The sequence below is a fragment of the Oncorhynchus keta genome, unplaced genomic scaffold (genome assembly GCF_023373465.1).
Source record: "Oncorhynchus keta strain PuntledgeMale-10-30-2019 unplaced genomic scaffold, Oket_V2 Un_contig_1083_pilon_pilon, whole genome shotgun sequence".
Classification (NCBI taxonomy): domain Eukaryota; kingdom Metazoa; phylum Chordata; class Actinopteri; order Salmoniformes; family Salmonidae; genus Oncorhynchus; species Oncorhynchus keta.
In genome coordinates, this window is record NW_026277222.1 from 437095 (window position 1) to 454354 (window position 17260).

The 17260-nt window shown below is 43.1% G+C and overlaps 1 protein-coding gene across 4 annotated transcripts in view; it reads left to right on the top strand.

Moving 5' to 3' along the window:
* Positions 1-17260, top strand: part of LOC118387806 (mesoderm induction early response protein 3-like) — a 35232-nt gene that overhangs the window by 2142 nt on the left and 15830 nt on the right. For 3 of the 4 annotated variants that reach the window (XM_052500509.1, XM_035776528.2, XM_052500511.1), the window contains exons 2-11: positions 4208-4232; positions 8180-8325; positions 13761-13895; positions 14584-14704; positions 15184-15257; positions 15389-15461; positions 15787-15935; positions 16007-16088; positions 16175-16269; positions 16559-16686. In XM_052500509.1, coding sequence (XP_052356469.1) covers positions 4208-4232; positions 8180-8325; positions 13761-13895; positions 14584-14704; positions 15184-15257; positions 15389-15461; positions 15787-15935; positions 16007-16088; positions 16175-16269; positions 16559-16686 — 1028 coding nt within the window. The remainder of the gene's footprint in view (positions 1-4207; positions 4233-8179; positions 8326-13760; positions 13896-14583; positions 14705-15183; positions 15258-15388; positions 15462-15786; positions 15936-16006; positions 16089-16174; positions 16270-16558; positions 16687-17260) is intronic. The other variant, XM_052500510.1, reaches the window with a different exon arrangement.

The following is a 17260-nucleotide window of genomic DNA, read 5'->3' on the forward strand; positions in this document are numbered from 1 at the left end:
TCAATCTCACAGGCACTAACATGACTTGTGTTAACAATAGATGTTAACAATTTACTACATTACTTCTTACTAGTAATACATTTGTTTTAGGAACATTACAAAGCATGCTGATATTTTTTTTGTGTTTTGTTGGTGAAAAAAATATTTTGTCTGGTAAAAAATCCGAGTGGGTGGTAGATTTTTAAATCTGCTACATTGGCTGGTGGACCAAAAAGTACATTTTTATATTTACCCTGTATGTGGCATCAACACAACCAGTCACAATGTTTTAATCTGATTAGGCTACTTCAAAAGTCTCTTGAAGGCCTGCTCACATTCATAGGTTATATAATTTCAGCATCCTCAAAGTGACTTGACATTAAACAGGTTTCCATCCAACCTTTTTAGACAACCAAAGTATTAAAAGGTAACGACATTGTCACTGGTTGTGGGCTCCCGAGTGGCGCAGCGGTCTAAGGCACTGCATCTCAGTGCAAGAGGCGACACTACAGTCCCTGGTTTGAATCCAGGCTGAATCGCATCTGGCTGTGATTCGGAGTCCAATAGGGCAGTGTTTTCTGGGTTTGTAAATAAGAATTTGTTCTTAACTGACTTGCCTAGTTCAATAAAGGTAATATATATATATATAACACATCCTAGATCTGAATGAAGGAAATATTCTTATGAAATACTTTTTTCTTTACATAGGTGAATGCGCTGACAACAAAATCACACAAATTATCAGTGGAAATCAAATGTATCAACCAATGACGGTCTGGATTTGGAGTGACACTCAAAATGAAAGTGGAAAACCACACTACAGGCTGATCCAACTTTGATGTAATGTCCTTTTAAAACCAGTCAAAATGAGGCTCAGTAGTGTGTGTGTGGCCTCCACGTGCCTGTATGACCTCCCTACAACGCCTGGGCATGCTCCTGATGAGGTGGCGGATGATCTCCTGAGGGATCTCCTCCCATACCTGGACTAAAGCATCCGCCAACTCCTGGACAGTCTGTGGTGCAACATGGTGTTGGTGGATGGAGCGAGACATGATGTCCCAGATGTGCTCAATTGGATTCAGGTCTGGGGAACGGGCGGGCCAGTCCATAGCATCAATGCCTTCCTCTTGCAGGAACTGCTGACACACTCCAGCCACATGAGGTCTAGCATTGTCTTGCATTTGGAGGAACCCAGGGCCAACCGCACCAGCATATGGTCTCACAAGGGGTCTGAGGATCTCATCTCGGTACCAAATGGCAGTCAGGCTACCTCTGGCGAGCACATGGAGGGCTGTGCGGCTCCCCAAATAAATGCCACCCCACACCATGACTGACCCACCGCCAAACCGGTCATGCTGGAGGATGTTGCAGGCAGCAGAACGTTCTCCATGGCGTCTCCAGACTGTCACGTCTGTCCCATGTGCTCCGTGTGAACCTGCTTTCATCTGTGAAGAGCACAGGGCGCCAGTGGCGAATTTGCCAATCTTGGTGTTCTCTGGCAAATGCCAAACGTCCTGCACTGTGTTGGGCTGTAAGCACAACCCCCACCTGTGGACGTCGGGCCCTCATACCACCCTCATGGAGTCTGTTTCTGACCATTTGAGCAGACACATGCACATTTGTGGCCTGCTGGAGGTCATTTTGCAGGCTCTGGCAGTGCTTCTCCTGCTCCTCCTTGCACAAAGGCGGAGGTAGCGGTCCTGCTGCTGGGTTGTTGCCATCCTACGGCCTCCTCCGCGTCTCCTGATGTACTGGCCTGTCTCCTGGTAGCGCCTCCATGCTCTGGACACTACGCTGACAGACACAGCAAACCTTCTTGCCACAGCTCGCATTGTTGTGCCATCCTGGATGAGCTGCACTACCTGAGCCACTTGTGTGGGTTGTAGACTCCGTCTCATGCTACCACTAGAGTGAAAGCACCGCCAGCATTCAAAAGTGACCAAAACATCAGCCAGGAAGCATAGGAACTGAGAAGAGGTCTGTGGTTACCACCTGCAGAACCACTCCTTTATTGGGGGTGTCTTGCTAATTGCCTATAATTTCCACCTGGTGTCTATTCCATTTGCACAACAGCATGTGACATTTATTGTCAATCAGTGTTGCTTCCTAAGTGGACAGTTTGATTTCACAGAAGTGTGATTGACTTGGAGTTACATTGTGTTGTTTAAGTGTTCCCTTTATTTTTTTGAGCAGTGTATATACACACACACACACACACACACAGTTGGGGTTGGAAGTTTACATACACTTAGGTTGGAGTCATTTAAAACTCATTTTTCAACCACTCCACAAATTTCTTGTTGGTCTTCTGTAGATTAGGACATCTACATTGTGCATGACACAAGTCATTTCCAATAATTGTTTACAGTAAGATTATTAAACTTAACTTACTGTATCACAATTCCAGATGGTCAGAACTTTACATACACAGTTGACTGTGCCTTTTAAACAGCTTGCAAAATTCCAGAAAATGATGTCATGGCTTTAGAAGCTTCTGATTGACTAAAATTATGTCAATTAGCCTATTGGAGGTGTACCTGTGGATGTATTTCAAGGCCTACCTTCAAATTGAGTGCCTCTGCTTGACATTATGTGAAAATCAAAAGAAATTAGCCAAGACCTCAGAAAAATAATTGTAGACCTCCACGAGTCTGGGTAATCTTGGGAGCAATTTCCAAATGCCTGAAGGTACCACATTCATCTGTACAAACAATAGTATGCAAGTAATAACACTGTGGGACCACGCATCTGTCATCCCGCTCAGGAAGGAAATGTGTTCGGACTCCTAGAGATGAACGAACTTTGGTGCAAAAAGTGCAAATCAATCCCAGAACAACAGAAAAGGACCTTGTGAAGATGCTGGAGGAAACGGGTACAGAAGTATCTTTATACACAGTAAAATGAGTCCTATATATCGACATAACCTGAAAGGCCGCTCAGCAAGGAAGAAGCCACTGCTTCGGCATATGGGGACAAAGATACTTTTTGGAGAAATGTCCTCGGGTCTGATGAAACAAAAATAGAACTGTTTGGCCATAATGACCATCGTTATGTTTGGAGTAAAAAGGGGGAGGCTTGCAAGCTGAAGAACAACATCCCAACCGTGAAGCACAGGGGTGGCAGCATCATATTGTGGGAGGGACTGGTGCACTTCACAACTAGATGGCGTCACGAGGGTGGAAAGTTGTGTATATATTGAAGCAACGTCTCAAGACATCAGTCAGGAAGTTAAAGCTTGTTCGCAAATGGGTCTTCCAAATGGACAATGACCCCAAGCATACTTCCAAAGTTGTGGCAAAATTACTTAAGGACAACAAAGTCAAGGTATTGGAGTGGTCATCACAAAGCCCTGACCTCAATTCTATAGCAAATATGTGGGTAGAACTGAAAAAGCGTGTGTGAGCAAGGAGGCCTATAATCCTGACTCGGTTACACCAGCTCTGTCAGTAGGAATGGGCCAAATTTCACCCCAATTTATTGTTGGAAGCTTGTGGAAGGCGACCCGACACGCTTGACCCAAGTTAAACCATTTAAAGGCAATGCTACCAAATACTAATTGAGTGTATGTAAGTTTCTGACCCACTGGGAATGTGATGAAAGAAATACAAGCTGAAAGATCATTCTCCCTACTATTATTCTGACATTTCACATTCTTAAAATAAAGCAGTGATTCTAACTGACCTAAAACAGGGAATTTTTACTAGGATTAAATGTCAGGAATTGTGCGACCGAGTTTAAATCTATTTGTATAAGGTGTATGTAAAATCTGATTTCCCCCTAGCCGATCATAGTGTAATGAAACCGGCAGGAAGAGTTCGGTGGTCGGTGAACCCTCAGCCTTCTAGCCTGTAGCCCTGCTTGATAGACTGACACACAAGCATGCTGAAGTGACAAAGTTGATATCAGTATTTAATAAACAGTTATTTGTGCCCCCCCCCAGTACATTTTGATCTGTCCCTTAGCAAACAATGCCTGAATTGGCCCAACTATGTACCTTGCTACCAGTACCTTGCTATTTAAGAGCTCAGCAAATGGTGTAATGGTAATACCAATGACTGTATATGGTGATGTAAACTAGACTGGGGATTATCTTTTATGTTAACTAAATTGGGTTATAGTTTCATATATAACTTACTGTCATTGTGATGATTTTGCCTGTTTACTAGATGTAGCCTAGCTAGCTAACGTTATTCCAAATCTCACCCCCTACTATCTCTTATTTTTTTAGGCTTCCTTTGGAAGTACAAGCCCAGGTAAGTTTTCTACATGTTTTACTTTTTGTTGTATTAATGCAGGTGGAACCATGAATTTGTTGTGCAATACCTGTCAAAAGTTTGGACACACCTACTCATTCCAGGGTTTGTCTGTATTTTTACTATTTTCTACATTGTAGTATAATAGTGATGACATCAGAACTATGGAATCATGTAGTAACCAAAAAAGTGTTAAACAAATCTAAATATATTTGAGATTCTTCAAAGTTGCCACCTTTTTCCTTGATGACAGCTTTGCACAATCTCAACCATCTTCATGAGATAGTTACCTGGCATGCATTTCAATTAACAGGTGTGCCTTGTTAAAGGTTAATTTGTGGATGTTTGAACCAATGAGTTGTGTTGTGTGAAGGTAGGGGTGGTATACAGAAGATAGCCCTATTTTGTAAAATACAAAGTCCATATTATGGCAAGTACAGCTCAAATAAGCAAAGACAAACGACAGTCTATCATTACTTTAAGACAAGAACGTCAGTCGATGCAGAAAATTTCAAGAACTTTGACTAGACAAGAGCATGGCGCTTGTAACGCCAGGGTAGTGGGCAGAAAATGTATGCACACATGACTGTAAGATAAAAGCGTCTGCTAAATGGCATATATTATTATTATTATTAAAGTTTCTTCAAGCGCAGGCACAAAAACCATCAAGTGCTATGAAGAAACTGGTTCTCATGAGGACCGTCCGTATCTTACGGCAAAAAAGAGCTTCTGGATATTAGGACAGCGATCATTCACCTCGGATTAGACAAGAGTTTTTTGCACACAGGACGTTCTCCAAACACCCGACAGGACCAACGTCCCCGTTATTTGCAAGAGGAAGAAATGCAGGTACAGGGGACACAGAGCAGGAGGCCCTGTGAGGACCCGCAGAAGGCGAGTGGGAAATCTGCCGTTACCGTCAATATTACTCGCCAACGTGCAATCATTGGACAATAAATAAGACGAGGTACAATCATCCGACGCTCGTCTTAATTAAGTGGCAGGGCTTGCCAACTATTACAGACTACAAAGGGAACCACAGCCGCAAGCCGCCCAGTGACTCGAGCCCACCGGACGAGCTAAATCACTTCCATGCTCGCTTCGAGGCAAGCAACACTGAGGCATGCATGAGGGCATCAGCTGTTCCGGACGACTATGATAACCCTCTCTGTAGCCGACGTGAATAACACTTAAAAAATAGGTCAACATTCACAAGGCTGCGGGGTCAGACAAATTACCAGGACATGTGCTCTGGGCATCTGCTGACCAACTGGCAGGTGTCTTCACTGACATTTTCAACATGTCCCTTATTGAGTCTGTAATACCAACATGTTTCAAGCAGACCACCATAGTCCCTGTGCCCAAGAACACAAAGGCAACCTGCCTAAAGGGCTACAGACCTGTAGCACTCACGTCCGTAGCCATGATGTGCTTTGAAAGGCTGGTAATGGCTCACATCAACACCATTATCCTAGAAACACTAGACCCACTCCAATTTGCATACTGCCCAAACAGATCCACAGAGGATGCAATCTCTATTGCACTCCACACTGCCCTTTCCCACCTGGACAAAAGGAACACTTATGTGAGAATGCTATTCATTGACTACAGCTCAGCGTTCAACACCATAGTACCCTCAAAGCTCATCGCTAAGGACCCTCCCTCTGCAACTGGATCCTAGACTTCCTGACGGGCTGCCCCCAGGTGGTGAGGGTAGGTAGCGATACATCTGCCACGCTGATCCTCCACACCGGAGCATCCCAGGGTGCGTGCTCAGTCCCCTCCTGTACTCCCTGTTCACCCACGACTGCATGGCCAGGCATGACTCCAACACCATTAAGTTTTCAGGCGACACAACCGTGTCTGATCACCGACAACGACGAGACAGCCTATAGGGAGGAGGTCCGAGACCTGGCCGGGTGGTGCCAGAATAACAACCTATCCCTCAACGTGACCAAGACTAAGGAGATTGTGGACTACAGGAAAAGGAGGACCGAGCACGCCCCCATTCTCATTGACGAGGCTGTAGTGGAGCAGGTTGAGAGCTTCAAGTTCCTTGGTGTCCACATCACCGACCAAACTAGAATAGTCCAAACACACCAAGACCGTCGTGAAGAAGGCACGACAAAGCCTATTCCCCCTCAGGAAACTATAAAAAGATTTGGCAATGGTCCTCAGATCCTCGAGGTTCTACAGCTGCAACATCGAGAGCATCCTGACTTGTTGCGTCACTGCCTGGTACGGCAATTTCTCGGCCTCCGACCGCAAGACACTACAGAGGGGAGTGCGTACGGCCCAGTACATCACTGGTGCTAAGCTGCCTGCCATCCAGGACCTCTACACCAGGCGGTGTCAGAGGAAGGCCCTAAATGGTCAAAGATCCCAGCCACCCCAGTCATAGACTGTTCTCTCTACTACCTCATGGCAAGCGGTACCGGAGCGCCAAGTCTAGGACAAAAAGGCTTCTTAACAGTTTTTTCCCCTAAGCCATTAAGACTCCTGAACAGGTCATCAAATGGCTACCTGGACTATTTCCATTGTGTTCCCCCAACCCCTCTTTTACGCTGCTGCTACTCTGTTTGTCATATGCACAGTCACTTTAACTATACATTCATGTACATACTACCTCAATTGGCCTGACCAACCAGTGCTCCCGCACATTAGCTACCCAGGCTATCTGCATTGTGCCCCCAACCCCTCTTCACGCTACTGCTACTCTCTGTTCATCATATATGCGTAGTTACTTTAACCATATCTACATAGACACCGGTTAGTCAGGCTGATTGAGGTAGTATGTCGCCTTGCTACTTTTATAGCCTCGCTACTGTTTTTCACTGTCTTTTTACTGTTGTTTTTATTTCTTTACTTACCTGTTGTTCACCTAATAGCTTTTTTGCACTATTGGTTAGAGCCTGTAAGTAAGCATTTCTCTGTAAGTTCTACATCTGTTGTATTCGGCGCATGTGACCAGTACACTTTGAATTGAAAGACAGCGTTGCCTCTGCGGCAAAGTTCATTAGCGTTAACTGCTCCTCAGCTTGCAGCCCAAATAAATGCTCCAGACTTCAAGTAACAGACACATCTCAACATCAACTGTTCAGAGGATACTGTGTGAATCAGGCCTTCATGGTCAAATTGCTGCATTGAAACCACTACTAAAGCATGTCAATAAGAAGACTTGCTTGGGCCAAGAAACACGCGCAATGGACATTAGACCGGTGGATATCTGTCCTTTTGGTGTGACGAATCCAAATTTGAGATTTTTTTTGGTTCTGACTGCCATGTCTTTGTGAGATGCAGAGTAGGTGAACGGATGATCTCTGCATGTGTGGTTCCCACCGTGAAGCATGGAGGTGTGATGGTGCCGCTGTCAGTGATATTTTAGAATTCAAGGCACACTTAAAACAGCATGGCTACCACAGCATTTTGCAGCGACGTGCCACTAAGCCCAAACCAGGTGGGATATCATTTTGTTTTTCAACAGGCCAATGACCCAAAACATACCTCGTGTAAGGGCTATTTGACCAAGAAGGAGAGTAGTGGAGTGCTTCATCAGATGACCTGGCCTCCACTCTCACCCAATTGAGATGGTTTGGGATGACTTGGACCGCAGAGTGAAGGAAAAGCAACCAACAAGTGCTCAGCGTATGTTGGAAAAGCAGTCTTCATGAAGCTGGTTGAGAGAATGCCAAGAGTGTGCAAAGCTGGCTTCGGGGCATAGGATGGCTACTTTTGAAGAATATAAAATATATTGATTTAACACTTTTTTTTGGTTACGACATTATTCCATATGTGTTTGTTTTGATTTCTTCACTATTCTGTGATGTAGAAGATAGTAAAAATAAAGAAACCCTTTAATGAGTAGATCTGTCAACTTTTGACTGGTACTTTACCTCATTCACCGTATTAACTAGCAAAGTCTAATATACTGTGTTGTTATTATCCAGTTGGCTCTCTGTCTTCAGAAGATCATGACTTTGATCCGACAGCAGAGATGTTGGTCCATGACTATGACGATGAGCAAACTTTGGAGGACGAGGAGATGCAGGAGGAAGGGACAAGCGTCAGCGCTGAAATAGCAGATTTGGAGAAGGTACAATTTGATGTTCCACAGATGTCATTGTCACAAGATGCAAAATTAGACCGGCTAGAAATCTAAAATAATGCATCACATGCATGCACCCATATTGGTTTACATGTCATTCATTGTACACTTGAGCTCTTTTTGTAATTAAGGGATCGTTCAATATTTGTTGGACCAGATTTTTCTAAATTGAACTTGGGCATTTTTTTTAAAACAAACCATTCACATTTGGAATATTTTGTTTCTTTCAGCTGTCGCTGGCAAAAGAGTAGCTCCCGCTAATGTAATCCAATGGGGCCAATATTCTGAATCGCAAATGTTTTTCCATGACACTCCAAAGCAACGTGTAGCCTTGAGGTACACACACACACACATATATATATATATATATATATATATATATGTGTGGTTCTCAACTACTGTAGTAGTTACAAACTCCCAAGTCGCGACCACCAAACAGTTCACACACCTCTTGTTTGCGGAAAGAACACTTTGCAGCAGTGTTTCCGCTGCACTAATATAACTGTGTCGCTGCGCAATGGCAAATAATTGTCGTCACGCCCCAAAAATATGAAACATTGAAAGATATTTGTCAATGGGCACTTTGAAGATGTTAGAACAGTTCACATTTTACTTTTCCTCTACAAACAAAATTAGTAATGAATAGAACAATCTGACAAACCCATGGAATCATTTATCTATACTGAACAAAAATATAAATGCAACATGAAGCAATTTCCATAGTTTTACGGAGTTAGTTTAATAGAAGGAAATCAGTCAGTTGAAATAAATTCATTACACCATAATCTATGGATTTCACATGACTGGGCACGGGCGCTGCCATGGGTGGGCCTGGGAGGGTGTAGGCCCACCCACTTGGGAGCCAGGTCCTGCCACTGGGGAGCCAGGCCAGGCCAAGCCAAGCCAATCAGAATTAGTTTTTCCCCACAAGGGCTTTATTAGACAGAAATACTCTTGAGCAACTCCCCTTCTCTCCCTCCTTCCTAAGACGATCCTACAGGTGAAGAAGCCGGATGGTGGACTTTCCGCCAGTCAGCATGCCAATTGCACCCTCAACTTGACTTCTGTGGCTTTGTTGTGACACAACTGCACATTTTAGTGGCCTTTTTATTGTCCCCAGCACATTGTGCTCCTGTGTAATGATCATGCTGTTTTAATCAGCTTCTTGATAATCCATCCACCCAACAGGTGTGGCATATCTTGGCAAACGAGACACTCACTAACAGAGATGTAACATTTCTGGGATCTTTTTTATTTCGGCTCATGAAACATGGGACCAACACTTTACATGTTGCATTTTTATATTTTTGTTCAGTATATTTACCTAGTCTGCTTGTTCTGTGAGAAATGTTCCTCTCCAGGTGCATTCAAGTTACTAGTGCCATAGGGAGGGAGAAATGCATTCTGACTCAAGTTTTAATGGTGTTTGTTCCCAGCGTTCCACACAATACCCCATAATGACAAAGCGAAAACAGGTTTTTAGAAATGTTTGCAAATGTATATAAAAATAAAACTCCTTATTCCAGACCATTTTGCTACGAGACTCCTGTTTCCATTGATCATCCTTGATGTTTCTACAACTTGATTGGAGTCCACCTGGAAGACCCCCATGAAATGTACAAAAAATGACTGGCAACATATTGCCGTTTGGCAAAGCATATACACGATCGCAAATACCACTCAAATCGACAGCAGTTCATTCAAAGCAAATGCGAAGTGTCACACAGCAAAAATCCCAACGATGGCAAGCGTGCTCCACCGTAAATGTTATTATTGCAAATGGACATAAAGTCAAGACCCAAGGGTCAAATTTAGATTTTTAAAATTATTTTTATTATAAAATACAACTCCCTCAAGTGCTTTCTGGACCGTTTATTTTGTATTATTGACTTTTTCTTTTTAAATATATATATATGTATGTATGTCAATAATACATATCTAACAACCATATGAACATACCTTAGCCCTTATGGGTTTTGTCCGTTTGCAATATATGACCGTAGGAAATCAAAATCCCAGTGAACCATGGCCAAATGGCATAAGAAATGTCCAAATGCCATACATAGGTATTGAAAGTACCAAATCAAGGGGGGGAGCTAGCATTTTGGAGTGAACTGCTGTGTGTGAGAGGCACCTGCAACTTTTTTGCAAAATAATCTAATTTAACCTACTTTATGGCACTTTTTACAACAAACATTTCTTTTTAATACAAGATTGTAACTTTTTATATGAAAATGACGAGTAATAAGCGACCAAAGGACAATAAATCCACAGCGGAGGCCTACTCTCCACTAAACAACGAGACAGACATGGCGGAAGGCACATGCAACAACGTGACACTTAGAACTTACCTGGGCTTTCGGGGGAGCTACGTGTTGCTATAGCTGAGGATCTTAAGGCCACTATTGCTGAACTGGACACCAAAATCGAGAGCATCATTCAAACGGTCACTTCGCATGGCCAGTGTATTGTGGGCCTTGAAAGCTTCTGAATTCAACGCTGGTAGGATTGACGAGTTAGAGAAGCTATGCACGTCATTGCAGGATCGTGTGCAGAGGCTTTCTGTGAAAGTGGTGGACCTGGAGGGCCGATCCAGACGTAATAACCTTTTGCGTTGTTGGTCTGGCAGAGGGGGTAGAGGCTGGCTCTCGCCCCACCGACTTCTTCGCCAAGCTATTGAAGGATGCAATGGGATCGGATGTTTTGGCTTCGGATCCCCAGCTGGACCGTGCACATCGCTCCCTTGTCCCAGTGCCTGGACCGGGTCAACGTCCTCGCCCAGTAATCATCTGTTGTCACAGTTTCAAGACAAAGGATCTTATCCTGCGTGAAGCTCAAATGAGGGGCAACCTGTCACATAAAGGGCATCCATTCCGTGTCTATGAGGATTATGCGCCCGACGTGGCAAAGCACCGCACCGACTACAGAGATGTCATGTCCAAACTCTACAAATTCCATCTTCGCCCAGCCTTGCACTTCCCTGCAAGACTAAGAATTACCCCGCCTTCCGGTGAGAAGATTTGGCTCGCCTCGGTTTTGCACACAGAGAAGTTTATCCGGGGATATACGCCAATCCCTCGTGCAGATTAGAATGCCTTGTCATTGTGTTAGGGTCTGCTCATGGACTTGAATCCATACTATACCATAATGGGTGAAACCGTATTAAACGGGCTCAACAAGGGCTACCGAACATGTAAGACGCTGAGCCGACTAATGGATGGCGGTCAGCTCTCATTTAATGTTAAATTCACTTTCATCCCGGCTGTGCTCAGAGCGATGCATATTTTTACTTCCAGGTTTGATCACTGACACCTTCGGATGGATATACTTCCCCATTTTTGTTTCGTTATTTATTTTACAATCCTTACATTATTCTTATTAACATTTATTTATTGCTTGCAGGGGACTGGGGGTGATGGTTGGGAAGGGGCAGACGCAGACACCTGGTTAGCAAGTTGATGTTTTGTGCCGTTCTGCCTTTGTCTAGCTGTGGGCCGCTCTCCCGACTACAAAACGAGAGGCACAGCAATTCTGATATGGAAAGGAATTCCCTTTCTACATAAAACCACTATTGTGGATCGAGGGTCGGTACGTGATCATAATAGGAGAAATCCACTCTACCTCAGTAACTCTATTACATATCTATGGGCCAAACATTGATAACCCCTCTTTTTTTCACGAGTCCTTTCCCTGATTCCAGATATCTCCCATACTAACCTGGTCATTGGAGGGGACCTTAACTGTGTGCTAGACCAATATTTAGATAGATCCTCTACCCGGGGGAACCCCTACCTCCTATTCAAGCGAATTCAAGAATACCTATGTAAAAAAAATCAAACTTATTTGATATATGGAGGATCGCTAACCCTACGGGTAGGGAATACTCCTTTTACTCATGTTCACAATGTTTACACTCGAATTGACTACTTTTTGGTGGATGCTAGACTACTCCCCTATACCTGTAATGTGAGGTATCATGATATTATAATCTCACCTTTTCCCTGAGATTGGGTGACATTATACCAAACGAGAGGGTCTGGAGGTTGAATCCTCAGCTCCTCACAGAACCAACGTTCTGTGAATATCTTAAAGACCAAATTACATTTTTCTTTTGATACCAACGACAACACAGAGACCTCCCCAGCATTATTGTGGGAAACACTGAAGGCTTATCTGAGAGGCTGTATCATCTCCTTTCAGGCTGCCAGGAGTAGGCAAAACAGAGGAGAACTGGAGGGACAAATTCACTTACTGGATAGGGAGAATGCTAGCCATCCATCTATGGAGAAACATAAAAAATTACCTCTTTAAAATTTGAATATAATCAGATTCTCTCAGCTAAAATTGCTAAATATTTTCTCTATGCCAAGCAAAAATATTTTGAGTTTGGTGACAAACCACACAAATTACTCGCCAGACAACTTCGAAAAAATGAATGACTGAATGATTCACAGTTAAATCTGCATCTGGGAAATTATTCTCTTCCCCCAAAGACATCAATGACAGATTCCGTCAATTTTATGAGACTATATACATCTAAAGCGGATCCTAACCCATTAATTATGCAAACTTTTTTGGAGGACTAATCTTCCTGCCCTGAACCAGGAAGATTCTAACTTCCTGAATAAGGAAAGATCTCTTGATCAGCGGCAGGGAATGGGAGGCTAGTCAGGATCAAGGGAAAGATGAACGGAGCAAAGTAGATCCTTGATGAAAACCTGCTCCAGAGTGCTCGGGTCCTGAGACTGAGATGAAGGTTCACCTTCCAATAAGACAACTACCCCAAGCACACAGCTAAGACAACGCAGGAGTGCCTTCGGGACAAGTATCTGAATGTCCTTGAGCGGCCCAGCCAGAGCCTGGACTTGAACCCAATCGAGCATCGCTGAAGAAACCTGAAAATAGCTGTGCAGCGATAATCCCCATCCAACTTGACAGCGCTTGAGAGGATTTGCAGAGAAGAATGGGAGAAGAATGGAATTCTACACATTTTGCCCTGTCTCGTGTTCATATGATACTTTAGTGACTCCACACAATTTGTTGGGGCCCCCCTGGTGGTTGAGGCCTCATGGGAACATAATATGGTCATGATAACTGCAATATTTAAATAACTGGTTAACCTAACTTACCTTGCTAACATGGGATAGTTGATCAACTGGAAGTTTTGAACAGGCTATAATTAATGGCCGATACAACTCCCCTCAATACAATACTCGCCTCGCTCTGTACAAGAAAATGCTAGAAAGGCCGACTCCGTGGATTGACAGCAACCAAGGTGTGGGAAACCAGATTAACTTGTATTGAGTGAACTGTCCATTTTTTTTAATGTTAACATTCTGTCATAAATCTTCCTAACTGTTATGCATGAACTTTTGTTTGTTATGATTTATAAAACAAAATCAAGTAATCTTTAAATCATTCAGGAGGGCAACATGCCACTGGAGGAGCTGCTGGCTATGTATAGATACGAAGCATCAATTGGCACCGCTGGAGGGTCCAGTGTGGGCGGCTCTTCTGTTGAACTTACGGACGAGCTACCTGATATGACATTAGATAAAGTAAGTAAGCACCGTGTCAATTTTGTACGTTGGACTTCGTCTTCTGTAATATTACCATTCAGTTATCCCACCTGCAGTGAAAACATATTTGTAAACAAATTGTTAGTAGGTTGTGAGAGCCACCCTTTGCCTTGATGACAGCTTTGCACACTCTTGGCATTCTCTCAACCAGCATCACCTGGAATGCTTTCCCAACAGTCTTGAAGGAGTTCTCACATATGCTGCATAAGTTCTTCAAATCGAATTTCGAATTGACTGACCTTCGTGTCTTGAAGTAAGGATGGACTGTTTCTCTTTGCTTATTCGAGCTGTTCTTGCCATAATATGGACTTTTGCCAAATAGGGCTATCTTCTGTATTCCCCCCACCTTGTCACAACACAACTGATTGGCTCAAACGCATTAAGAAGAAAGTTAATTTGTGGAATTTTTTTCCAACAAGGCACACCTGTTAATTGAAATGGATTCCAGGTGACTACCTCATGAAGCTGGTTGAGAGAATGCCAAGAGTGTGCAAAGGGTGACTTTTTTTTTTGAAGAATCTCAAATATAAAGTGTGTTTTGATTTGTCATTTTTTTGGTTACTACATGATTTAGTAGTTTTGAACTCTTGAATGAGTAGGTGTTCTAAAATGTTTGACTGGTAGTGTATGTAGTGTATGTATTGACTTATTGGTGTATTTTAATCAGGAAGAAATAGCAAAAGATCTTCTGTCAGGTGACGATGAAGAAACGCAGTCCTCAGCTGATGACCTCACACCCTCGGTGACATCCCATGAAACCAGTGATTTCTTCCCCAGAACACTACGTTGTAAGTTTAACATTGGGATCATTCACTTCCTTGAACTGTGGAATATCTTCCTTTTTGTTTCCCTATAATGCTACCACTGACATGCATCATCTGACATCAGTGCATTTAGCAACCTGAAATATATTGTGAGATTTAAGTCCTAATGTAAAAGGTTTGTGGTAAAGTGTAATGGTAGTGTCCGCGATACACATTTCGGGAAGTAGCATATCGAGCTGACTTTGGCAACAATGAGAAGTGAGAGGCTAATCTCCTCCACTGTTGTTTCCATGCAGCTATCACTTCGTAGCAGAGTGAAGCAAACTCCCATGTGTGTGCAGATGCTCTGTGTGGGTGCTAACAAGTGTGGTATCATGTTTCTGCAATATTTTTTTTGTTGTTTCATACTGCTGCTCGTATCGCTGTTTCACAGTTTAAGTTGACACCCCCTATGCATTGCAGTCCCATTTACTTCCCTCAACTTCCACTATCTGCTTCTCTAGCTAATGCTATTTACGATGGAGACAAGGAATCGGAGGGTGAGGAAGATGGTGTGTGTCCTGAGGACACCAGGAAGGTGTGTATTTTATTGCTTCTCATGATCAATCATTCCTCCACCGACTCCTAGTAGATGAGGCTCATGACATGTGGATGGCTTGTTACACTGCAAATGTCAACATAATGGTATTTAAAAATCTGATTTCAAAGGAAATCATGGTCGGGTCCCAGTATCAAGCTGAAATCCCTGCCCTTGTCTGTTACTACGATGCCAATGAAAAAGGTCAGTGTATGTGAGATACCAAATATACATTTAGAATTTCTCTCGCACACTCCACTCACTCTAGCTCTTTTGAAGATCAACTCTGAATTTAAATTGATTTTTTTTGTCCTTTCCAAGGCATTGTATTAGCTTGTGAAGTGGTGCAATTCAATGTTAAGATGTTGAACAGATATCAGTTTCCTTGATTTGATATTTGTTCAATATATGTACAAAATCTGTTCAATATACTGTATGTAACGTCATATTCAACAGATATGATGTAAAGGTAGGAAACTTCCTTCAAAGCTTCCAAGTGTTGTCCTTGTCTAAAAATGTATCCTCCTAGTGTATGAGAATGAAGACCAGTTGCTATGGCAACCTGATGCCCTGCCAGAGCAGACGGTGAAAGACTTCCTACATGACACTTCCGCCCTAGTAGTTAATGGGAAGGTGGGGCCTGCGCTGGAGAGTGGTCTCGTTCAAGACAACGAGCAGGTACATTTTTCTTTCTTTCTCTCTTGTTCTCTAGCTCTCTTAACTGATTAGTGTTATTTGTCCCTCCCAAGGCCTTGTATGAGCTTGTGAAGTGTAACTACACCGTCCATGATGCACTGGAGCGTTATCACCGGAGTGAAAAGTCCTCTGAGGGTAAAGTTGACATTTTTACACACCGATTCATATTGTATTAAAACAGTAGAGTAAAAAAATAAATGTTCCACCTTTTTGATTTTCAGGTGAAATGCCTCCCTGGTCAGAAGAAGAATGCAGAAACTTTGAACTTGCGCTCCTCCTTTATGAGAAGAACTTTCACCTCATCCAGAAACATAAGGTAAGACCAGTCTTATCAATACAGTAGGACTTCAAAGATACAATGATGTCGGGAATGGAGGTCGTTCGGGAACACTGAAATATCTACAACTTTGAAATGAATTTAAAAACAAACAAACCAAAATTCTATACAGGAACTGTTCCCCCCAAGGACTATGCTTAGTCTGGAAAACCAGCCCTGAGTTTTGTAGCTTTTGAGGTTCTACTTGTTTTTCAATGCCAGTCATGTTCTTGATACAGGACTTGATACATCTCTCCATTTAACCCTTCACCTACTCTTTCTCCTTCAGGTGAATACAAGGACAGTCGCTGAATGTGTCGCCTTCTACTACATGTGGAAAAAGTCGGAACGATTTGACTTCTTTGTCCAACAGAACCGGTTTGGGAAAAAGAAGTATAGCAGCTACCCTGGTGTAACGTGAGTGCCCCTTTGTCATGGATTGACCTCACTTTCTGGGTTAACATCAGACAAAATGCGTCTTTCCCTCTCTTCTGCCAAAGTACAATGGGATCATTCCCGCACAGGCACGCAGCTCCCCTTGGACCGCTGCGCAGAAGCAATTCAAGCCCACGCCGAGAAGCACGAGATTAAATTTCGCTCAACTTTCTAGAGTTTTCCCCTTTAGTTAACACTATCAACGTTTCACTCTGCTGTGGGAATTGTGCTCGAATCAATGCAATATTAGGCACTTTCAATGTAACATACCGAAACAAAATGAGCTATGCAAGACTTGGTATGGTATGCAAAACTAACTGTGCAAGAGATTTTATTATAGGCAGAGGGCATTGGTTTAGTGTTCTATTTCATTGACAAGCACGACTCAGGCCCGTACTCGAACACAGACCGGGGTTTCATAACCAATCAGAGCTGCAGTAGGCCTATATGCAAGTAGCCATTGCCATATACAGTATGGATATGTGCCATTCACTTTGAACTGGATTGTGTTTACAGCATGAGCGGTAGTGAGTTAGTTGTGAGATCAAAGTGAGAG